Source organism: Hermetia illucens, chromosome 4 (assembly GCF_905115235.1).
Source record: "Hermetia illucens chromosome 4, iHerIll2.2.curated.20191125, whole genome shotgun sequence".
Lineage (NCBI taxonomy): Eukaryota > Metazoa > Arthropoda > Insecta > Diptera > Stratiomyidae > Hermetia > Hermetia illucens.
The window spans coordinates 166,807,570-166,833,110 of NC_051852.1; the positions used below are offsets into that span (position 1 = coordinate 166,807,570).

At 44.2% G+C, this 25,541-nt stretch overlaps 2 protein-coding genes across 2 annotated transcripts in view; both read left to right on the top strand.

Moving 5' to 3' along the window:
• The window catches only part of LOC119654284 (CAAX prenyl protease 1 homolog), a 45,052-nt gene extending 31,579 nt beyond the window's left edge, over positions 1–13,473 (top strand). Inside the window, exon 2 of the mRNA XM_038059571.1 lies at positions 12,131–13,473. Within this exon, the coding sequence (XP_037915499.1) occupies positions 12,131–13,384 (1,254 nt within the window). The 3' untranslated portion in view covers positions 13,385–13,473. The remainder of the gene's footprint in view (positions 1–12,130) is intronic.
• Positions 13,474–22,485: 9,012 nt separating this feature from the next.
• Positions 22,486–23,617, top strand: LOC119655762 (proteasome subunit beta type-5). The gene is made up of 3 exons (XM_038061817.1): positions 22,486–22,738; positions 22,801–22,999; positions 23,058–23,617. The coding sequence occupies exons 1-3, from the start codon at positions 22,592–22,594 to the stop codon at positions 23,555–23,557; spliced, it is 846 nt and encodes a 281-aa protein (XP_037917745.1). The 5' UTR covers positions 22,486–22,591; the 3' UTR covers positions 23,558–23,617.
• The last annotated feature ends 1,924 nt before the right edge of the window (positions 23,618–25,541 follow it).

Consider the following 25,541-nt stretch of genomic DNA (forward strand, 5'->3'; position numbering starts at 1 on the left):
CACCTCCACTCGCTGGCTGTGGCCCATAAAATCTCCGTATCTTGGGTGCACTTCACGATCAATTAATGCGAAGATTGTCCAACTGATGATGCAGGAGTCTCAGACGCTAAACGACTTATGCAAATCGTCCTCGACAATTGGAACATAACAATTTCAATCTCAAAATCTTCCAAGGGCTGACTCATATATTCTCTGAGAGACGTTATAGCATTTTCTTGACGAACGTTCTCCTATTGCCGATCTACTATTTCTTCCATTCCTTGTTTTTTTGTCATCAAGCATTTTTGGCAATTTTTTCTTATTGTTTTGTAGCTCTTTTACTTTTACTCTTCCGTTTTGTCACCTTTTCGGGTGTTTAATTGCTGGTCATCATTGCTGGCAGTAGAGTTAATGCATTGTTTCATGAATCACGAATGATGTCCCAGAGGGAATGAATTAATCACGAATGATGTCCCTGGGAATATTAGAGCGATGGGTTGAGTACTTTGATGAGCTACTGAACAACCAGAATATCGGCGAGTTGGAGGTCCCGCCAACTGAAGACGACGGACAAATACTGCCACCACCAAGTTTAGTAGAAACAGTCCGTGCAATTCATCGGCTAAAAAATCATAAGTCGCCAGGAGCCGATGGAATTACAGCCGAATTGGTTAAATATGGAGGCGACCAGTTACACCAAGTGGTTCATCAACTTGTGCTCAAGGTATGAGACAGCGAATCAATGCCTGACGATTGGCAACGAGGCATTATCTGTCTCATACATAAAAAGGGAGATATCACACAGTGCAGCAATTATAGAGGTATCACGTTGCTGAGTACCATCTATAAGATATTCTCCACTATCTTGCTAGGCCGGATAGCCCCATACGCCCAGAACATCATTGGCCCATACCAAAGAGGCTTCACTCCAGGCAAATCAGCAACAGATCAGATTTTCTCTCTGCGGCAGGCGATGGAAAAACTGTTGGAATATGGACAACAGTTGCACCATCTGTTCATCGACTTTAAAGCCGCCTATGATAGCATAGCCAGGGTAAAACTGTATACGGCCATGAGAGAATTCGGTATCCCGACGAAATTAATAAGACTGACTAGGCTGACCCTGTCCAATGTGCGAGGCCAGATAAAAGCAGCAGGATCACTCTCAAGACCATTCGACATCAACAACGGTCTACGACAAGAGGATGCGCTATCATGCGTCCTCTTTAACCTGGCCCTAGAGAAAGTGATCCGTGATGCTGAGGTGAATGCAAGAGGTACGATCCTCTTCAAGTCCACCCAACTACTGGCCTATGCTGACGATATCGACATCATGGGAAGAACCACCCGAGACGTACAAACTGCCTTTATCCAGATCGAGCAGGCGGCGCGAGATCTTGGGCTGCACATCAAAGAAGGCAAGACAAAATATATAGTGGCAACGTCAGCACCGAAGACGAATCAACCAACAACATCAAACCGCACTGGTCAAACACAAACACGAACAAGAATAAGGATAGGGGAATACAACTTTGAGACCGTTAACAATTTCTCCTATCTAGGGTCGAAAATCACAACCGATAACAACTACGATGATGAAATCCGCGCACGGTTGTTGTCAGCCAACCGAGCCTATTTCAGATTACAAAGACTGTTCCGCTCGAAACGTCTCACTATAGGGTCAAAGCTCTTACTGTACAAGACTATGATCTTGCCAGTCCTCATGTATTCCTCGGAAACTTGGGTTCTTAGCAAGAAAAATTGCGAACTCTTGGCCGCGTTCGAGAGAAGAATCCTCCGAAGAATTGTTGGCCCCCTACATGAGGATGGACGATTCCGTAGCCTACACAATGACGAAATCTATGAGCGATACCATGACCGTCCGGTTGTGGATAAAAAAACTCAGGAGACCCGAAGGTCGGACTATTCTTAGGGAACCTTCGTTGGCTGCTTGCTTATGGCAGGCAGGCCGTTTAAAGAAGGGAAAGGATGGCTGGAGAGATACGACTTGCTATAGGGCACGGGGCTAGCGGGAGGCAAAATGCTGCCAATTGGTACGGCTGTGGTCCGTGAACGCTAGCCCGTGCATAATTTGGGTCAAATACATAAACAAGCAAACGACCATTCGGGAGCGGCATTTGCCGCACTGGCTGGGAAGATAATAGAGCTTTGAGAATTCTGAAAGGATAGGAACAATATACACCAGCATATTAGAGTTATGGTCAGAGGTATCAGAATGGCATATGGTGGAGCCCAGTATGAGAACGGAACGAGTATGCCAGGTAAGAAAGTCATCCAAGCAACACAGGTGACACCTTCTCTGCAAAGGTTACTCGGCGAGAATATTGGAAAAAGAAGTCACGGGGGGATAGGTGCTTGGAGCAAGGTTTTCTCCAAGAAGAGGTAGGAGGGGGAGAAAGATACGGCCGGAAGTGATGGTCATTTACGAAAAGGGGGAACTTATGCCGACATTCTTAAGCAATTCAAGCCGGACCCAGAGCTTAGGGATCTAGGGAACAGCGTCAACCGTGTGCTGGAACTAAAGAAGTCTAATGACAAAACAGTGGAGAAATTCCGCAGTCAGGTCGAAAAATCCTTTCGACCGCAGGCTGAAGTAAGGGCCAGACGGCAGGAAGTAACTATCGAGCGCAAGGATATCGATGAGGTTACCACGGAGGAGGATGAGGATGTCCGCGCAGCACTGGAAAAGGTGTTCGAGCTTCCGGGACTATAAAAGGCCGCAGTCAAATCGAAAGGCTTATGGGAAGATGCAGACTGCAAGTATCGGCGTGCTAGAAGAAGCTGCGTTTAAATTGCTAGCGGCGGGCAAGGTGAATATATGTTGGGTCAATTGTTGGCTCAGAGAGCGAGTGGAAATGAAGAGATCCCTCAGGTGTCTCAACCTTGGAGGGGTATATGCGTACTCCCTGCCGTCGCAAAGATAATAGCCAAAATAATTCTGGAATGCATCAAAGAACATCTCCAAAGCTTGATCAACAGAGAGTAGGCTCATGTCCGCTCGGGATCCTCCTGCATTGACCACCATTCCATTCCATCATTTTGGAACAGTGTGCGGAGTTTAGATCTTCGTTGCACCTGCTCTTCATCGATATCGAGAAATCTTTCGATGGTGTGAACAGGGAGTGTATCTGGGGTGCCCTACGAGCTATTTTATCAGAGCAACATATGATAGCGCAGCATGTCACGTGCTGCGCCGAGATAAAATCTCGGAAGATTTTGAGGTCCAAAGTAGAGTCCACCTGAGTTGCATTAACTCACCGATACTATTTCTTCTTGTTATCGGTCAGGTTTTTCGTGCTGCTGTTTTTCCTCAAACAGCTCGGCTACGCTGATGGCATCTGTTTGCTCTCTCATCACGTCATGGATCTTGGCCAAATGGTTCTAGATTTGAAAAGAGAGACAAGTAGAGTTGCACAGAAGATAAACAGCGACAAAACCAAGGTGCTCAGTCTGATGAGAAATCATGCTCTCCCTATATGCATTAATGGTCAGAGCATGGAAGACGTTGATCAATTTGTATATCTAGCAAGTATTTTTCAGCAAACGGTGGCACCGAAATTAATGTTGCCCGACCCACTAACAGCGCTAGATCTGCTTTCGTGCCTGTCTAAAATCTGGGAATGCAGTTATCTCAACACCAAGATTAAGTTGAGACTGTTCTGTGCTATTGTTCTGTCTGTGTTGTTGGAAAGTGCGTGTAATTTAGAGGATTACTGAAATATATCGCTAAAGATTTCAAATAGCGTATTCTCAAGGATTAATCAACGCAATGTTTTCTTTTCATGAATCTCATTTTTCTCTTCATGTGCGCCGATTTTAGTTAATTTTAATATAACTCCGTATTTCTGCTTCTGTTATCCTTTCAGATAAATTTGATTAAAAATACGAAGTCGGTTCCAAATGAACTTAAAGAAGATATAACTTTGGACTATATTTTGGGCCAGAAACCAAGTGCCATACGATCAATTACAGTAGAAACCATCATGAAAGGATTTTATTGTTGCGTTGAAGTTGCCGAGCTATCTACAAGCCTAGTTACTAGACTATGGCTATTAGCTGAAAAGTGTTTGAAAAAGGCTAGACGCTGGCAAAATGAGTATTGCCTAACCACCATTTTTGTGCTAATCTGGTTTAGCTATTCTTTCATATCGCATATCCCGGGTAACATTTTACTGGGCTTTTATGGGAAAGAAGGAAAGCATCCACTTCAAGTCCTATTAAACACGTTCATTGACTTTCTTCGACAAACCGCAATAAACTGGCCACTTTCTTTGTGGATAGTTTTCACGAAAAAGAATTTTGGAAAAATGTTTTACCTTCTAATCGCATTGACGGACATCCTTATATTTATTGCCTACGTGAAATTCGTCTTTTACATTTACGCTCCGTATTTTGAAGAGCACGAGCCACTGAAAGCCGGGCCTTTGCGAGACAATATATCGAAACTTGTTGAATCAGCCGGATTCAAAATGAAGAACTTTTTCGTCGGCAATCTTACACAGTCTAGCAATGATAATTTCAATGCTTATTTCACAGAAACGTTTTTCTCATGTCGCATTGTTTTATCTAAATCATTTGTGGATCCAAAAAACGAAGAAAAATTCTCCATCAAAGAAATTTGTGGAGTTGTTGCACACGAGCTAAATCATTGGAGGAGACACCACGTCTTAATTGATTACTCTTTTGTATTTTTGGGGGCGTTTTTGGAGAATTATCTCACGTTGGGGCTCCCTAGCTATTTTAATGTTTTCTACTTTCGCTTTCCTGCCGATAAAAGACCTATTATCGCTGCTTATACTTATGCAAAAACCTACGGCATCTTCTTCTATAAATTTTTATTTGAAATGATTACACTTGAAGTGAGCAGACAACATGAACTTGATTCAGATAATTATGCAAGCAGTCGAGGGCTGTCTGAATACCTTGCCACAGCTCTCATTAAATTTTATGTAGCGGACAAAGATTTTCCTATCTATGACACTTTGTATATGATTAGATATCACACACATCCGACATTACTCATGCGAGTTCGAAATTTGCGGAATAAAAATAGAACAATTTCCTAAAATGTCTTTTCTCGGATTTATGTCGATATTTTGATATCAATAAAATTAGAAAAATGTAGTTCTCAAAAATACTAATTAAGCCCTATTATTTGATACCCCACATGACCATATTCTGTTAAAAAAAATGCACACTCCCCTTTTTCATGGATGGGGAAGAGCCTCCCCCGCCCTTCAGCCTCAACAAAATGATGTCACTTATTCCATATAAAGGGATCCAACGAGCCACTGTGTCTGCTTTTCAATCGTATCTCTGAAACATAGTAGAAGTCCGCTTCCAAAGTATCTACCAACTCCTACCCGGTGGCACGTTGGACGTGTGAGACCAAGAACGCGGAGTTAAATGTGATAATTTTTAACTCCAGAGGCTTATTATCAGTTGTGTAGCAGCGAATTGTCGGTGTTCATTAGTTAAGGCCGAAGCGAGCGTTTTGATCAAGTTTCTGAAGGCCAACTTGTTGCCTTGATGAATTTGAGGGGCTGCAGTTCTAGGAAGAGTATTCTTGGTTGTTGAGCGTAAGATGCGCCAATCTTTGTAACATCTGACTCATCGCCTGTTTGGCTCTCATGGCATCAGCATTTTTTTGCTCTGCCAGCTTTTCTTCTGGTAAGTATGTCCTTGTATGCCGGGCATCCGCGGTAGTTAGCGGGATGTCCGGTCTGGCCGCAATTGCAGCAAATTGGCGTGTCTGCCGCGGGTCTTGGGCATTGCACATGCACATGGGTTTTGTACACCTCGCGCACTTCCTGGATAGGCTTAACTTTCTCAAGCGAAATTTTTGGTGGAGTATATACTTCACCTTAAATGTTTCATCGAGCTCTTGAGAGGGCTCGAAGGTAGCCGTGAACAGCCCCGATTGCGACTTCAACGGAAGCGTTGGCTTCTGGTTATGGAGAAGCTTGTCAGATCGCGTGATCAGGTTCCACACGCTTTTGACCTTCAAGTGCAGATACTCTTCATTGAGCTCTCGAATTATGTCGGCCGGGTCCGTCTCTTTGTAGAGACCGCGGATTACTAAGGACTGAGTGTTTAAGGCTGTTGGGATGCTAGTCGTGCTACAAGTAGCCCCTTTTTTTTAATAAGGTTGAAGATCGCCGCATGATCTTCGATGCTCGGCGCAAAGATGAGGGTCCTATCGGCCCTTGTATTCTTTAGGGTTGCTTTCAACCATTTTTCTTTCAAAATTAGCAGGAACTGAGGTACATTGACTTTGTACCCAGTTGGGGTGAGGGTGCGTGTGGGGTACTTACTCTACTAATACTGACTTCATCTTTTGTTCTTCTCTTTTTTCGCTGCACGAAGTTGAATTCGTCGCCTTCCTCTTCTTCGATGAGCACTTAGAAGCACATCCCTCTTTCATCTTGATGTTGTTCTTGTTCTTGTTGCTGCTCATTTTGTTGTTCCCGTTGTTGTTATTGACAATAATATTGCTGCTGCTCCAAGATTGGTATCGGCATTCTCCCTTCAAGAAATGCCAAGTGCTCCTCCAACTGCTTGATGATGCCTATGGCTATGGCGGCCGTCTCTTGTTTTAATTCATCTACTCTTTCGAGGAGGGTCGCATTTACGACCTTCAGTTTCGAAGGGCTTCCTTCTTCTTCTGGTGATAACTCCTCCGGGAGTATCATCTTGTACCTCTTGGTAGACATCCTGAAATCTGAAATTGTAAAGGATATTTTTTTTCTTTAATTGTTCCGTTTTTTTATTAAATTACCTTGTTGGAGGTAAAAATAATAATCTTTGGCGCAACAATCCATATTGGATCACTTACCAGGGTAAGGCCAGATAATAAATTCCCTATCAGGAGCCATCAGTAGACTACCAATGAGAATTCAATTTTTGCAGATTGACGCCACAAAAGCAATCATTTGCAGCCTTTGTTCCCAGATGTCCTTGGAACTGGGCAGAGCTGGAAAAAAGTTTTAAGCTGGCGACTGAGTTCCGGTAGGTTGCACTTAAACAGTTCCTGGGCCTTGTTGTTAATGACCTGATGTACATTTGAGGGAGGTGTGTGAACAGGAGTCCCGCTGGTTTTTCCCTGATGGAATGGCGTGGGTAGCCTGGGGATAAAAACGTCTGGGCTTACTTTCGATGATGGGTTGTTTTTGGTGCCTTTCTTGAAATCTAAGAAGGCGGAACATTTCCCGTAGTTTACCGGATGTTCAGACGAACCACAGTTAATTCGAGCGGCGGGTTTTTTCTCCTGTGTTTTACGGCATTTGCCTGGCGCATGTGAAGTGACGCACTTCACTCACCTATAGGGCATGCTACAATTGACTCCAGCGTAACCGATTCGTTGGCAGTTCTTACACTGCGTCACCTCCATGCTTGGAACAGGTTCGAATTTAACGAGCGTGTTTAGGAGAGTTTTGACTCGGGCGAGCTTTGCCGTGTTGAAGCCTGGCTGGAAAGTGACTAACCAGAGGTTCAGCGATCGATTTTCTCGTAGAGAGCGTCTCGTCGCGTATTTCCTGATGCCAGTGGCCTCGGATAAGCCGGACTGCGCGATGCCAGTCATGACGTCGGTTCTTGGGTGAAACCTATGCAAGCCGCTGAAAACCATGTTAACCGGTTTCAGGCTTTTGGGAGTGTAGGAGAAGAAGCTCTTCTCCTTTCTAGCAAGATAATCTCTTGTCTCATTGAAGTCACTGATTGAGTTCACGAGCACTTTTCTTAAGTGTATATGGCGGGAAGCTCCACTTCATTTTCGCACAGAATGATGGGAGGTATTCTTACTTTCCTGTTGATGGATGAGGATGCTAGATTTGTCGTGGCAGCGGCACTAGCAGCGGCAGCGTTCACTACCGCGGACTAAGAAGTGCCCAGTGGGTCGTGGTCTGGACGAGCAGTAGATTGAGCAATCCATGCACTCTCCATTTACTCGCTCTGCTTTCGTAGCTGCAGGATCGTGAGGTTCTGGCGTTGGATGTGGGCCAGCATGAATTGTATTCTTGCTTCCGGATCGTTTCGGTCTGTAGCGTTCGTTGTCGGTTCTTCGTCTATTTCCACGGAGTCGATGTCCTCCACAGGGTCTCCTTCAGGTGGCGCAGTAGCGCGCTTCTTCCGCTTAACTGTCACCCAGTTAGACATCCTGGGGTTGCGATTTCACCCGAGGAAAAATAAAATAGAAAAACTAAGAACTTATCCGTCCAACTAACGTCGGTCGGTAGAATTGAAATTCGGTGGGTACGTAAAAGTACTCTGATCGTCGCGGCTTACTGCCGACTGAAGTCGAAGTGTGGAATCAGTCGACGTCTTCACACTTATCGGCTTCGAAGTGCCACGTCTGCACGTGACCGCTGTTCCGGGGCTTGGAACGATCTGTAGCGAGTTTTTTCAAGTGCAGCATTGGTGCTAAATCTGACTTGAATTTGTCCCAATCAGTATGGGCGAATGATCTGATGGTTTTCTTAACACGCTTCTGCAGTTGTGAAGTTGAAGCCATTATGAGCTCAACTGCAAAATGGTCGGACAGGCCTGACAAAGTTTTACAGGAAGTTACCTAAAAACTTTGCTTGGTTTCATCAGACAGCAGGAAAAAGTCAATGATGGATTGACTAGCGGGTCTTGTCCGCGAATCCGGCGAGACTACCTCAAAGTTGGCTGGCGTGAAAGGGTCGTGGATCCAGTTGTACGAGGTTTTCCCATTTAAATTTTCTGCCTTATCGCCCCAGGATTTGTGCCGTGAGTTAAAGTCAGCACCGAAGCTAAGATATTTTGAGATTAACTGGAGATCGCCCAAGACTTTTAAGGGACTTTGGGCGGAAGTGAGACTTTCGACCAAGTTCCTGAAGGCCAGTTTGTTGCCTTGTCTAGCTTGAGGTTCTGCAGCTTTAGGAAGAGTATTCCTATTTGTGCTTTGTGGCATCTGTGTCACCGTTTGCTTGGTCTTTGCGGTTTCCGCATTCTTTTTTGCTCTGCCAGCTTCCCTTCTGGCAACCATATCTTTGTATGCCGGGGATCCGCAGTAGTTGGCAGGATGTCCGGTCTGGCTGCAATGCGGCGAATCCGATGGTGTGGGGCATTCTCCGCGGACATGTTTTTTTACGCACTTCACACACCTGTGGACAATAGAACAGTTGATGGCGATGTGCCCGAAATTTTGGCAGTTGTAGCACTGCACTTCTTGGATTGGCTTGACTTTCTCAGGCAAAATGTTTTGGTGAAGTATATATTTAACTTTATATACTTCACTGAGCTCTTGGAAGGGCTCGAAAGTAGCTATAAAAAGTCCTGATTGCGACTTCATCGGGAGCGTCGGATTTTGGCTATGCAGAAGTTTGTCTGCTCGCGTTACTAGATTTCCAACGCTTTTCAATTTGAATTGCGGATACTCCTCGTTGAGTCAATATGTCCGCGGGATCTGTCTCCCTGTGGAGACCGCGAATGATCAGGGACTTATTTCTCAAGGTTGGTGGGATGCTGGTGGTGGCGTGCAGCCCTTTCTCTCTTATGAGAGCGAAAATCGCGGAGTGATCTTCAACCGTTTCGGCGAAGATGAGAGTCCTGTCAGCCCTCGTGTTTTTCAGGGTTGCTTTCAACCCTTTTTCTTTGATTAGTTTCAAAAACTGCGGTGCATTCAGTTTGTACCCAGTTATCGGGGGAATTTTAAGTTTCTTTGGGGTGACTGCTTGGGGAGAGGATTGTGGGATGGTTGGTGGGGCACTTACAATAGTGGTACTAACCTTAGTTCTATAGAATGATTTTTTCTTCCGTACCACGAAGTTGAAAGGGTCTCCTTCCTCCTCCTCGGTGATGACTTCCGGGCACATGCCATTATCTTCTTCGTTCTGCTGCTGTCGTTGTTGCTGCTGTTGTTGTTGTCGTTGCTGTTTCCTTTGTTCCTGCTGTTGTTGCCGTTTTTGTGGTTCCGAGGGCGAATCTGCGGCCCTTTTAAAGCCCGCGAAACGTTCCAGAAAGGCATGCTAGGAAACTACTTAGCCCTTTGACAGGGACCCCTTACTAACATTAGAGTCATTTGTTATCATTCTAACTAAATTTTCGCCCTGTTGTTACTCAGTTTTAGCGTCCTAGCTAATTGGCATTACTACGATTCAAAATTGACATCATACATAGTTTTTCCAAAGTGATTTTCGTCACAATATCTTTGGGATTCAACATAGTTCTTCAAGCACTGTCCCTTCAACTGACATTTTCACTATTGCTTTGCAATAACAAGTAAATAAATATTGAGCAAGTCTCAGTTCAGCACAGCGGAATGGCAGGCTTTGTGTTTCTGCAAGAGTTGAGCTTCCTCCCCAAAATTTTGTGCAAACACAGGACTATGCAATAAAACAACGAAAATGAATTTAACTTCGTTTGTTTCGTTTAATCTGCACCGAAATATTTTCCTACAGTCGATTTTACTTTTATTTCAGGTAAACGTATTGCGAAAGACTGTACTTGTGCCTATTGAACTTGCTCCCGACTTATCTCCATTTGTCTTCAACCAAATTCGAGCCATGGAAATCCGAAGAGAAATCTTTACAATTTTCAAGAAACTGTTTATCGATATCATTCTTCAAACATTCGAAATTCGCTTAGGATTCTTGGCTATTGGTTGGAAATATTCCGAAATGCTTGCCAAAATCTTTAAAGCCAATCCTAAAGATGAAGTGATCGTAACATCGATATTTATAACACTATTCAATATTTATGTATCGATCCGTTCAGTACCAGATATATCATATGCAACTTTCACACGTAGCGACCCACCGGGATGTAACAGAATCACGAGACGAAACTATTTATTTCTTACAATTAAGATGTTTTTCACTAATCTGGTTTCCTATCTTATTGTGGGCATGCTTCTCGTGACATTCGCTTTACATTTAGGCACGTACTTCTATCTAGCACTTTGGGCCTTGGCAGTATTCATATTTTATGCCGCGATTCTGGTGTTTGTTTACGTTATTGCGCCATTTGGGAATGTCTTCAAACCGCTCGAAGACGGGCCGCTGCGAGTGGAACTTAAAAAAATTACGGAAAAAGTGGGATTTCCTATCGAGAACGTTTATACATCCACAGGAAACTCTGATCCCCGTTTGAATAATGCTTATTTCCTGGGGCTGATTATCACGAAGCGAATAATAATATCTGAAAGCTTCATCCAGGAAGACACTGAGCAACGAAAATGCTGTAAAATTCCCGAAATTGTAGCTATCGTTGCCCATGAGTTGGCCCACTGGAAACATAGAGACAACATTAAGAAAAACATAATTTTCCAATTAAACTATCTTATCATATTCGTGATATTTGGTCAAATATATCAGTATGATATCACCTATTTATTTTTCCCACCAGGAGTTCGACCGGCATTTGTTGTATTCTTTATCACTTACTACTATATCCTGGCACCATATCATACCCTCTATCAACTATGCAACGTTGCATTGTCCCGACACATGGAGTACAAAGCCGATAAGTTCACGGTCGAGCTTGGTCTTGGCGATGACTTAATTCGAGCCTTGATCAAAATTTTATTGGAACGTCAAGTGAAACCGATTTCTGATCCACTCTATCAGTTTTGGTTTTTCACTCATCCAACCATTTTAGAGCGTGTCCGAAAGGTTCGTGAACATGTTGCAATTATGGACTTGGCAGGTGAACGTAGTTAGGAAAGCAAATGACGGATTTTATCGAACTTTTTTGAATAAAATAAATTATAAATGAGATCGTAGATCTGAATGGGGTCCACTAGCACTTTACTTGATGGATTTAATCCTTAACTCCATCAAGCGCGACCAGGATGCAATCCCTTGTAACCCCCCCGCTTATCAAGTAAAATTAAAGGAAAAGTTAAAAATTGTACATTGGATGTGGAGACGTGCAGCAGAATGTGCTGCTCACCTTAAACAAATTTATGGAACTCATCCTTTGATTTGTTAACCAACTTTCTCAGTTGCTTCGAAATTGTTTTATCTCAATATTTACTTTGTGCATTTGTATAAACACCAAACATTGAATATGATGTGCACCCGACACAGTGAACAATAAAAATTCTTGTTAACCAGCTAAAAATATCTTTCCATTAATTTTTAACTTTAAATTTCCCATTCTATTCCAGCTGCGCGTATACCGATCTACACGAAAAGTTCCTAAAGAATTGGACGGGATCCTGAAGGTCGAGACGTTCAACAAGGCTCGCGACTATGGACTAGACAATGAAAAATTCAGTTTAGCAAAAGGCGTAATATTCGATATCATAATTCAATCATTGGAAATCTTTTTCGGTCTGCTCCCATTCCTATGGCTAAAAGCCGAATCCCTAACTGGATGTTTGGGACTAGATTCTTCGAATGAGATAATCGTTAGTTGCGTGTTTATCGTTATAACGAATTGTTTCAATTTGCTAAAGGAAATTCCCGTGAAAATCTATAAAATCTTCATTTTGGAGGAGAAACACGGTTTCAACAAGCAAACACCGAGATTTTTCGTAATGGATCAAATCAAATCATTCGTAGTTGGTCAGATAATATTCATTCCGATCGCTGCTGCAATTGTGTGGATAGTTAAGCGTGGTGGAGATTTCTTCTTCCTCTATCTCTGGGTTTTCACAGGGCTCGTTGCTTTCCTGCTCTTGACAATCTATCCCTCCCTCATTGCTCCACTTTTCGACAAGTATAGACCGCTCGAAGAAGGCCCACTGCGTGAGTCAATCGAAAGCCTTGCAAGTCAACTGAAGTTTCCATTGAAGAAACTGTACGTGGTTGAAGGCTCCAGGCGTTCAGCACACAGCAATGCCTACTTCTATGGTTTGTTTGGTTCCAAGCGTATTGTCCTATTTGATACCCTGCTGCTGAATAAGGGTAAAGCGGACCCAATGGAGTTGCCGGAAGAAGACAGGGGCAAGGGATGCACGGACTCGGAAGTCTTAGCCGTACTTGGGCACGAATTAGGCCACTGGAAATTAGGACATATTATAAAAAATATTATCATCATGCAAGTTCATCTGTTCTTGATGTTTTTAGTGTTTGGATATTTATTTAAATATGAACCATTTTATCGTGCTCTGGGTTTTCCTGCCGGATCACGTCCGGTTTTAGTAGGTTTACTGATTATCCTTTCATACGTACTAGCTCCATATAATGCCGTGATTAATTTTGGAATGACAATGCTCTCCAGACGATTTGAGTACCAGGCTGATGAATTTGCATGCAAGCTCGGTTTTTGCGATGAGCTGGGAAAGGCTCTAATTAAGTTGCATATCGACAATTTGGGATTCCCAGTGTACGATTGGCTCTATTCAACATGGAGTCATTCACATCCCACGTTGTTGCAACGATTAGATCGACTGAAAAGTAACAAGAAGGATAAATAGAGTAAATGTACGATTTAACACACTTCTACTAATGTATTTGGTTTTTTTTTTGTAAAATATGAACGAATAAATTTTTTTATGCTTTCGAACCAAGTGTTTTGTTTAAATTACAAAGTCTTTCAGCTCTGATTCATCAAAAAGAACTCTTACAATTGCTAAATGCATATGGGCTTCTGCTGCCTGCATCGGATTCATTTCAAGTCTGCTTCCAAAATTCTGTCCACTGAAACGACCTGTTCCGCAACGACCAAGGGCGTGAATGTCGAGAGATAATCAATGCCCGGATAGGTATCACCTCTGTAAATGCTTGAGGCCAAAAGGCCGTGGTAAAAGTCCTCGAGCAATATGCGAGGAAGCTCCTTAGCAGCGGGAGAATCAAAATTGGACGGGTAGTATGCAGGGTACGAATGCGGATAGTCCCCATCAAGAGTGCTACAGGTGGCTTGACTATGGACACACGACAGCAGCTTGCAAGAGACCGGACAGGAGTACTGCATGCCGGATATGCAGCCAAGTAGGTCATCAAGCGAACAACTACAATGAAAGCGAGAGTTGCGTTCTCTGCAGGGATCGTGGCGCATCTGTTGAGAGCGTCCCATACACTGCGGGCTGGGGACAGTGTCCAATTTTCAGGAAAGGGCTAGAGTGCGAATGTCATGACCCGCATTTTACAAAGTAGCATACACCGGCGTGCAACCGCTCACCAGTTGCTAGCAAAGTTCGCAGTAGAAGTAAATGCTGATCTAGTGCTAATTAGCAAGCAATATCGTAACAAGGATCCGGCCTCATGGAATATCGACTTTTCGGGCATCGCTGCCATCTGGGTTCGGGATGACGTTCGACTTCGTGTTCTTGTCGAAGGCCGAAGGAACGAGTTTGTTTGGATCCGGTGTTTAGGGATAACGTTTTTTTTTCAAGGCGTTTACCTGACATCTGGATGCTCTGGAGGATGCCGTTTCGAGCACGGAGGGACTAATCCTGGTAGGCGGTGATTTTAATGCCAGAGCTCTTGAATGGAGCATGCCTCAGTATTCCTGCCATCACTTTTGCATCGGAATCTCTGGCATCATCTTTGAACGGGCGGTGAGTCAAACAAGACTGCTTGCAAGCGATCACCAGTACATCGTGTTCGAAGTGGCATTGTTCCCCAGACATCCTGTACGGGTTGATATCAATAGCGTGGAAAGCGTGGACGATTGCCCCCTTTTCACAATGAGAGAGCTCCAAAAAGCGGTTCTCACTATGAAAAACAGGAAAGCGCCAGGCCCTGATGGTATCCCGGCGGAAATTTACAAACTGGTGTTTCGTCAACGCCCAGAATTGCCGCTTGAGGCGTTCAACGCTTGCTTGGAGGAGGGACTTTTCCTTGTCGCTGGAAAGACTCGCGCTGATCAGCAAGGGGAAAAGAGACACGGAGCTCCCGTCTGCATACCGACCGCTGTGTATGCTTGACACGGCGGGGAAAGTGCTTGAGAAGCTCATCCGGAGTAGACTCGCTGAAGCGATCCGCGCTGCCGGGGACTTATCTAGAAGGCAGTTCGGTTTCAGAACAGGGGGATCCACAGTGGATGCTATTATGGTGGTGGTAGATGCGGTTCATCGAGCCGAGGCACACAGCCGCCGGTCTCGACGGATAGTGCTCCTCATAACGCTTCAATTCCGTAAGATATGCTAGATACATTAGAAAACTCATTCCACGTGCCAAGCCATCTGTTGCGGATATTGAGGGATTATCTGAAAGACCGCTCCCTGCTCTATAAGACGCTATAGGGCCAAAGGAGGATGGAAATCACGCCGGGAGTAGCAGAGGGATCCATCCTAAGGCTAGACCTCTGGGACGCTTCCTACGATAGTCTGCTGAAACTCGATATGCCCGAAGAGTCGCGCTTGGTCGGCTATGCAAACGACGTTGCGGCACTTGTTGCCGGGCGCACTGTTGAACAGGCGCAAAGCAGACTTGGCATATTGATGCAACGGGTAAGCGAGTGGATGACTGCTCACGGTTTCAGCCTTGCACTGGAGAAAACCGAAGTAGTCATCTTGACCAGAAGGAGAATCCCGACTCTGCGTCCCATATCGATCAGCGAGTTGACTATAGTCAAAATCAATGGTTGAATACTTTGGTTTAATGCTCGACTCGAAGATGATCTTCTTCGAGCAAATCAGAGCAGCAGTGGGCAGGGCTGCAGCTGGAGTCGCGGCCTTGAGTTGACTAATGGCGAATGTTGGGGGCCCTATATCTACTAGGAGGTGTCTCCTTATGGGAGCAATGCAGTCGGTTCTACTCTATGGCGCGGAGGTATGGGTTGATACCCTTGACAAGGAGGTGCATCGTAAGCGCCTTGCTCAAGTGCAGATGCGGGGAGGTTTGCGAGTGGCGTCTGCTTATCGCACCGTCTCTGAACCGGCCGTGATGGTGATCGCGGGAGTGATCCCCGTTGCCCTCCTTGCCAATGGGCACAAAGCTATCTACCACCATAAGGGCGAGAACTTAAGACAGGTGGTTGCTCGTGAAGAACGTCAACGCACCCTTACCGAATGGCAACTCTCTTGGCAAAGTGAGTCAAGGGGCAGATGGACTGCGCGGCTCATCGACGATTTAGACCCATGGTTGAACCGAATGCACGGTGAGATTGAACACTTCCTTACCCAACTTCTAAGCGGGCATGGAGGTTTGCAGTCTTACCTGCCCAGAATTGGGAAGGCGCGATCTGCTGATTGTGTGTTCTGCAATGGAGTCGCGGATAACGCTGAACACACCTTTTTCTCTTACGAGAGGTGCGACGGCTTTCGTCTACAACTCTATGCAGACACAGAGAAGCTCTCTTCAGACAGTCAGAAAGATGCTGACAAGCGCTAGCAGAACTCGACCGGTGGAGGGATCGGATGGTAAGGGGTTCCCTGAACCAATAACTCCCTTACTCCCCTCCAGTTGGTGAAAGGGATTCCCTGACTTAAAGGCTCCCAAAGCTGAGAGAGCGGGAGAGCTAGTCCGAAGTAATATGTCAAACGGTTCCAGGATAGTTCTCTGATCACAGGGAGGTGTTTAGTTGGTAGTCTGTCCAATACTCTGTGCGTAAACGTATTCACCTACCCTACTCCCAAAAAAAGGCTGTTAAACCCTCCTCAATGCAAGAACGCTAACGTATGTAATTTTCTATTTCTTCCGGGGCCCAGCCGGGGAATTAGAAGCTAACATACTACATTGCAGTTAGCCTAAGTTCTTAGATTGGCTGTGTATGTAAGAGAATCCAAGCGTCGTCCCAGTGAGATGAAGTTACAACGACGAGTGGGATTTCATTTTCACCACGTACAAGGGCAAAAATAGTGAGCTACAAACATCTACCCCTTTCGATGTGACCAACCATGCCAACCATATTCGCAAGCTCGTATACAGTCAGTCACAGGGGTATTCAGTCAAGGCATTGCAGAAGAAAAGAAGGCATCAAGCAAAATATCGCAAATGAAGACTCCCAGAAGACATTCATCCATACAAAAAATTGAAAACGGAAAGTCATCCCTGCGCCGGTACTCAAAACACAAAAAATGGGAATTGGCGCGCCTCAATAATATTCGATCAAATGAGAACGATGCACAAAGACCAAATTAAGAAAGTCCTCAACATGAGTGATGGAGGTAATAAAGTAAAGTTGCAGCCTCAGCTTCGTAGGAATAATGCATCAACCAAAGTTTGCAATTGTTTACCGGTACCATGAAAGTGCGAGCGTCCTGAAAGGAGAAATGTCTCGCAAAATGAAAAATACCTCCGCCGAGACCGAAAGAACAGTCTATCTGATGCTGAGATGAGCTGACTATTGAATTTATCAAGAAACATGTAAATGTCATTTATCGCCGGTACCAACAGGAACAACGGATCCACATCATTCTACAAAAAATGAATCTTCAAATTTTGGACGCTGACAATCTACGATTTATTAAGCAACCAGCAGCAATCCAAAACTACGTTCCCCACGTTAATCCTTGGTCGACGAGTGGGTCGCCCTAAGGACACTTAGCGCAGAACAGTAGAGAAGGAGTGCAACCGCTTCGGGAACTCGTGGGAGAAGTTGAAGGGCAGTGATTTCGGGTAACCGCGAACGATGGCGCGTGGGCCTAGTTGACACGCTTTACCATACCAAACGTTGAATGACAACCATATTACAGGAAAAAACTGAGAAAGTGATTTCAGCTGAAACAATGGGCAGAGCGCTCAAAACGGTGGGCACTATTTAAAGTTCGCACCACGTAAGCCCTCCATTTCGAGCGAAAAAAAATCTGGGAAACCGGGAAAGGGTTTTGTTTTCCCCTATGTGAGGAGCGATGAGTGCCTTGAAAAATCCATGTGTATATAGTTAAAAATTCAATTGGACTCTAATATTTAAAGAACCATTTACGCAAATTTGATCTGGAAAGCACTGTATTGATAATAGCCAACTTCATACGCTTCACACTACGAATTCAACATTGTTGGCAAATGTGAATAAGTTTACCTAAAGCAGATATAAACAAGTCGGGAAACCGGAAGATGGAAAAACATTTGAGTGGACATTTGTCCAATTAGTACCGAGCACGTAATATATATTTCAGAGCGGCAATATGGGTTTTGGCGTTCTACAGTCGATGCAGTAGCAAAGGTCGTAGAATTGGCTCCAAATGCAATGGCTGTGCTCTGGTGATGCTGGATACCAAAAATGCTTTCAACTCAGCCAACTGGGGCTGGATTAAAGATGCTTTGGCCAAACTTGATGTTCCTAGTTACTTGGCTCGGCTAATCGAGAGTTACCTTTCGGAAAGACTGTTCTGGTACGAGACAGACGACCGGCCGAAAGAGTACATTGTGACGGCAGGTGTGCCTCAAGGTTATGTATTGGGACCACTGCTGTGAAACATAATGTACGACGGAGTGCTTGGCCTACGCGTGCCGGAGGAGGCAACGCTGATTGGTTTTGCGGACGACCTGGCGGTAGTTGTAATTGCAAACCATCTCAAGGATGTGGACCTGTATGCAAATGAAGCCATTGATGCCATCAAGTCATGGTAACGAATGGCCAAGCTAAACCTGCGGACAAAAAGACGGAGGCGGTCCTCATTGTCAACCCCAGGAAGAACAACACGGTTAATATCCGGGTTGGTAATCGTGAGGTCGTCTCAAAATCAATTGTCAAATACCTGGGGGTGATGATCGATGCCAAACCGAATTTCAAGGGACACTTGGATTATGCGCGAGAGAAAGCAGCAAATGCCAGCTCATCCCTTGCAAGGATGATGCCTAACGTGGGAGGGCCGAAGTGTAGTCGCAGGCTACTCGTCGCGGGAGTGGTGAGGTCGATCCTGCTATACGTGGCCCCTGTCTGGGCGGGAGCGTTGAACCACGCTGTCAACTGGAGGAAGATAAGTTCGGCATACCGACCAATTGCGCTAAGGTTGTGCAGTGCATTTGGGACGGCGTCGACGGAGGCAGTGTGTGTCATCACAGGAATGATCCCTATAGATCTTATTGCGGGCCAGGCACACTGGCTCTACGAAAAACGGAAGCCAAATCCAGGCGAGGTGAATGCGGATTTCCGAAAAGCCATCAGGAGAGAATTGTGTGGCAAGTGGCAACAACGATAGGATAACTCCAACAAGGGCAGGTGGACCCATACATTGATCCCGTGTATCGAGAATTGCGTCAACCGAAAGCATGGAGAATTGAATTATCACCTGACACAGTTCTTTACGGGACACGGTGGCTATAGGAAGTATTTGCATCGCTTCGAGTTGGACGAGACTCCTAACTGTCCTGAATGCGGTGCTACACCCGAGGACCCGGAGTACGTTATGTTCCATTGTGCCAGATTTCTGCAGCAGAAAAGGAGTCTTGGGGGCGGACACCGAGCACTCCAACCTGGTGAAACAGATACTGAAGTCGGAGGAAACCTGGATGGCGGTAAATGAGGCAGCAGCCGTGGCGCAGACAAAACTCGTGGAATTAGATAGAACTTGGATGGTGATAAATGAGGCAACAGCCGTGGCGCAGACAAAACTCGTGCTGGTGTAGCGAACCAAAACCTCCCCCGCGAAGTAATACTTCATGGTGGTCCTGCGAGGAGGGGCGGAAGAGTGGGAGTGGTTTTAGTGGGTGCGAATCCCACACACTGCTGCAACCTGGCGCAGCACCATCTTTGTAAGATGTCCACCTCCATCCATAATATATATATATATATATATTATTCTCGTTAATTATGACGTCAGCATTTTATTTGCATGGCTTAAGACGTAGCAAATTCGCGCGAAATTGATAAGTTTGAGTCGCTACAACTTGGATACAAATGGCCGAATTTTTACAAAACTTTGCAGTATTATGCATGGTATTGTCCTGTACGTTGCTACGGTATTCCTATGATGAACTCAAGGGATATTTTCAGTCAATTTTGGAAAGCTGGTAATATATAATTAGTAAGCTTTTTTAAGTAGATATCGTGAAGGGACATATTTTGAAGCCTAGATTTCATATAAGCGCATCACCTTGATTTTGCATTTATTATGTTAATGCAATTGATGCTGCCAAGAGTGCACTTAACTCCGGCTTAAATTCAATTTTTATGAATAGAAGATTCGGAAAGAATGCTAGTGACATTCCTAATTATTATAGCATTTGCAATTCAATTAGTGCCGACAGTTTCCTAAATGAATTCATGCTAATTAATCCCATTCAAATGTAACAGCCGAAATCGAAAAATGCAAGAGTCGCAAGAGTTCGATTTTCCGAACTTTTCTGCGTGCCATATTGCGCACCGGGCTTATTGTGTATTGGCTCATACAAGTCCGTGCAATGAGCTTTATTTAACGGCTCTCTCACTGCGGACGGACGCAGTCACTCCGCTGTTGTGTTTAGGCCATAAGACAGTCGACATCACTTAGCTTGTTTAATATGAAATCTCTTTAATCGTTAACTTTTTTCTTAAATTAAGGTCACTCCTTCTACCGGCTCTCCAGTCCACGTATCGTCAATCTTCTACATCCCCCCGTCTTTGGTCCATGCCCTTGTACAGGCCCAAATTAAGTAAAAGTTAGCCCTTTCTAGGGTTGCTAGTATCAACCATCTTATCTTTCTTATCCATATAGTGCGCGTAATTTCTATATACGCATCCCACATATTGCTCGTTGTGACTATATAGAAGCCTTGAGAAATATAAAGTTTATATGATAGTAAATGTATCTTTATTTAAGTTTAGAAAAACAAAAAAAAAAATAACAAAGTACATCTTCATTTTTTTAAATTGACAAAAATCCCATTTTTATTGCGCAATTTCTATATACGCACTTGCACTTTTAAGCTTATTGAAATAAATAAACGCATAATGACTAAAAAAAGTCAAGCGACGACGGCTTTACGGTTTCTTACCAGGGCAGAGGCAAATCGTCAGACGCTGCCTCACCTCTGCCCTGGGAGCAGCGTGACCGTAGCGGCTCGCAGATGTTGAATGCTCGTTTATATAATTCGTAGAACACGACATGCCTACAAATTATATTGAGCGCAAATCGGCCTTATTGACCAGAGCTTGGCCAGAGCTGAAATATTCGTTTTGAGAATGAAGGGGGTCCTAAGTCCGCATCAACTTAATGCAGGAAATTTGATTTGGCGTTGAGGCTAATCAATTTTTAAAGTATTTTCTTCAATTTGGTCCTAGCATTTTAAAATTTTTGTCTTTTACTCAAATTGGCTAAATTGGCGTCATTCATAGACTTTCCATGCAAGTATCCCCCATATATTCTCTATGGGTTTAAGATCAGGACTTCGATGGGACCACTGCAAAATTTTTATTTGTTTGTCATTTAAAAATGTTTCGTGCATGCAGAAGCGTGTACTGCGGCGTTGTCATGTTGGAAATTCCGGTCAATGTTATTATTCTCATCAAAATGGCTTCCAGAAGCTCAATATAAATTACTGAGTTAATTTTGGCTGGTACGATTCCCTGTTGAATGTTACCGGGAAAAGAAAATGTCCCCCAGACCATAACACTGTCGCGTTGCGAGTTACGACTCATTTGAGGAGCTTCATTTTTTTTTAGATCGTGCCAAAATGCGCTAAATCCAGCTGGACCGTAAAGCTTGAATTTCTTCTCATCCGAAAACAATACTGCCTTCCATTCTTCTTCCCATTTCATTCACGATCTAGCCAATTTAAGAGGAGCCTTATTATTTGTCGATGTTAAATGAGGTGCTTCAGCAGGTTTCTTATATTTAATGCTGTTATCAGCATGGAAAATCTGTTGCATCCGTATCTTTTTAATAGGAAGAAGTCATTTTGGCATGATCTGGAATGAACCAAAGTTTATTTCTAGTAGATTCCTTCTTAATAAGAGTGATTTCTCTTTTCCCGATTTTTTTATTTCCACGCGGATACTTTTTTTGTACGGTATTTTCCCGTTAATCCAACGAAATTCAGCACAACTACGTCGGATTTACAAATTCCCCTCAACATCGCTCTCATTGTGCAGCCCGAATCTTCCATTCTGGAAAGTTGACCTTTTTCTTCATCGATTAACACTTTTCCACGAGGCATCGCTATAATGTAAGCTAAAAAAGTTAAAGATGAGCACTATTTTACGTAGAATACTACAAAATTTCACGTCGCAACTTTCAATTACAAAAGTAATTTCATAAACGTTTTAGCTGCCTGCGTTTATAGAAATTGCGCACTTGCAAATGATTGCTTTTGATCAGAAACAAAATATCATACAACATTTTTCAGTCATCACGAATTCTCAGGAAACCAAGGAACTTATATTCCCTTTAATTGTTTCACACAATCTTCACATTCTATGCATTTTCTAAGAAAAAGAGGAAAAATGTGACTGCGTATATAGAAATTGCGCTCACTGTATATAAAACAAGATTGGCGATGGCAAAGTTGCAAGCGATTTAAATGTCTCAGCCTCGGCAAGAATTAAATACCAATAACAATAAATAGGCACTTTGTGGACATCTGAACCTCATTAAAAGTCGCTAAACAATGGCAACCGGAAGCTATTAAGGCACCCCTAGTATATTTTTTTCTAACTATCGACTTTAGCGCCATCTCTTAACTAACGCATGAATTGCACAAACAACGAACAGCTTCACATGCTTCAATTCGGCTTGTCATTCCAATCAGTCTTTGCTTGAATTTCATATTGTTTTTGTGGTGGTTCCGTAGACTTAGATTCCTTGAAAGAGAAAAACATGGCATTGGCGGAAATTTGCGGTTTATCTGATGCTCCCTTCATGAAGGCAAACTCATTCAGTACCGATGACGCTGGAATTGAGTTATTCAAACTCTCCGGGAACATGGAAGATCCATTCAGCCTGGCGGTACCCCCATTTGCAAATGTAAGTTCCTGCCCGAAGGTGTTGAAATTATGGAAATGATAACATGAACGCTACAATTTCAGCCTTGTGAGCATCTTGCGGAGTTACAAGCCACTGGCGAGAACTCAGGGATTAAAATGAATTTCGACCACGGCACGACCACATTAGGTTTCAAATTCAAGGGAGGCGTTATCCTCGCTGTTGATTCCCGAGCCACAGGAGGCCAGTTCATCGGCTCCCAGACAATGAAAAAGATCGTGGAAATCAACCAGTACATGCTGGGTAATAAAGCAATTATTTTTCTGGTGATCTTAGGTTCTGATTAGTTGATTTCATTCAGGCACGCTCGCCGGTGGAGCCGCTGATTGTGTGTATTGGGATCGAGTCTTGTCAAAAGAGTGCCGTCTGCATGAATTGCGGAATAAGGAGCGGATTTCAGTAGCTGCCGCCAGCAAAATAATGGCGAATATCGCACATGAATATAAGGGAATGGGCCTTTCAATGGGAATGATGTTAGCCGGCTATGACAAACGCGGTCCGGCGCTCTACTATGTCGACTCGGAGGGGACCCGTACACCAGGAAATGTATTTTCAGTAGGAAGCGGTTCGATATTTGCCTTCGGCGTATTGGATTCCGGCTACAAATGGGATTTGAGTGACGAGGAAGCTCAGGAATTGGGAAGACGAGCCATTTATCACGCAACGTTCCGCGATGCTTTCTCCGGTGGTATAGTGCGGGTTTATCATATTACTCCACAAGGTTGGGTCAATATTTCCAACCAGGACTGCGTCGACCTGCATTATAAATATCAGGCCCAGAAGGAAGCAGCGAAGCATTGAGAGTTTACTAAGTTTATGGATCTTATATTTGTTTTGGTAATAAAATTAACTTGAAGAGTACGAAATGCGTTTTGTTTTAATTTATTTAATCCGAACGACGATTTTTATAGAAAGTGGGTGAACAACGCAGGCAAAAAGTGGCGAAATATTTGCTATGCTTGATTATGCCAGGTTCTACCCAATTTCACTAGATATTTGGTAATAATGAGAAAGTGAGAACGTATAGGGGTGGAAAAGTTTTATCTCCAGACGTGATTCAGTACAAGAATGCATGACAATGAAATATTGGTTTCCTTTTTCTTTATATTCATCTCGCGATATAGTAGTCTTTCGACTTACGATGATTTTTAAAGCAGTACGATATCGATAAAAAAAGCCAGCGGAATCTGTATGACCGGTGGTAATAACTGAAGGCGATACATTAGAATTTCTGGCAGAGGTGAACTCGATAGTATTTGCATTATTTACAGGCCTCGTCTTTATGGTTTTACAGGGTACCTACCTCGGGACACGGATTAATTTTGTGACCACAATCAGAGACCCGCGGTGACAAGCTACAACGGTACCAGTCTATACCGATTGTATGGCTCAGCATTCATACTGGTGGATGCAAGACCTACCTAAATCTCTACCGAACTGAGGAGTACGGCTCCCGTGTGGAAACGCAACACAACATCGAGGCCTGGAAGGTCTCTGTTCGCTTGAACGTAATCACAACCCCCATGAAGCTTCCACTTGGGGGGCCAACCAAGCTGAACGCACATACAACAGAAATTCTCCTGAAGTATACCGGTTGCCATGGTACCAATATACCCCTGGTAAGGTTTCGTAACCTTCTCCCACTTCAGACGAGCCCCCGTGCAGATTTGCGTCGATTAGGCCTTTTTAGCATTCGCCTATTGCATCACAGGCAGCAAACCAATATGATACAGTGTCTCCCAGTGCCACCACTGTGGAGGTTCTCCTCGGCCACATGGTTTTGTTTCGGCAGACAGGGTTGCCGTCCGTCTTCCTCACCGCCACCCTTGAGCACCTCATTTACAGGCCTGATCCAAATAGATGAATGAGGCTCCTAACGTAAGAACTGTGCAGCTGGTTCTTCTACGACAACGTGACAAGACGCCGAAGAAATGGCCGCACGGTAGGTCCATCCAGGAGATAACGAAGCAGTTCGAAACGTCACCGTCCGTTACCATGGCTGCTAGGAGAAGCAGGTTGAAGTGGTGAGCCGTTGTTCCTTGCCAAAGCTACGAAGATGCTCAAGAACAAGGATGCTCCTTAATCGGGCTCTGAAGGGCGAATCAAGCACTAGCTGGAATCGCTATAAAGAGGCAGAGAAGGCTCTAAAGAAGAGCATAAGATCGGCTAAACGATCATCTTGGAGACGCTTTTGCGAAGAGACTAACTCTCTTGAGGCAACCTCAAAGCTGAAGCGGATTCTGGTCTAAGAACGTAGCCAGAAACTGGGTTACTTACGTTTACAGAATGGGAAGTACACAGAAAGCGATGAAGAAACGGCAAATCATTTGCTTGAAGTACACTTCCCAGGCAGCATCCAAAATCTAATCTCGGGGCCAACAGGTGCATACAGCCCTCAACCGAGAGATTGGAATCTGGCATGCAAAGTAGTATCACTGGAGCGAGTGAAACGGGCATTTAACTCGTTCCATAGATACAAGTCTACAGGTGCAGATGGCATCATCCCTGCGCTAGTAATAGAAGGAATGGATGCCATGGGTCTACATATTCGGATATATATCGCGCATGCCTAGCACACGCTTATATTCCAATTATATGGCGGGATGTGAAGGTGTTGTTCATTCCTAAACCAGGAAAACCCACCTACACAGACGCAAAAAGCATTCGACCGATCAGCCTAACGCCCTTTCTGCTAAAAGGACTAGAAAGATTAGTAGATCGGTTCATAAGGGATACACACATTCCTAAATGGCCACTTCACCATAGGCAACACGCCTACCAGAAA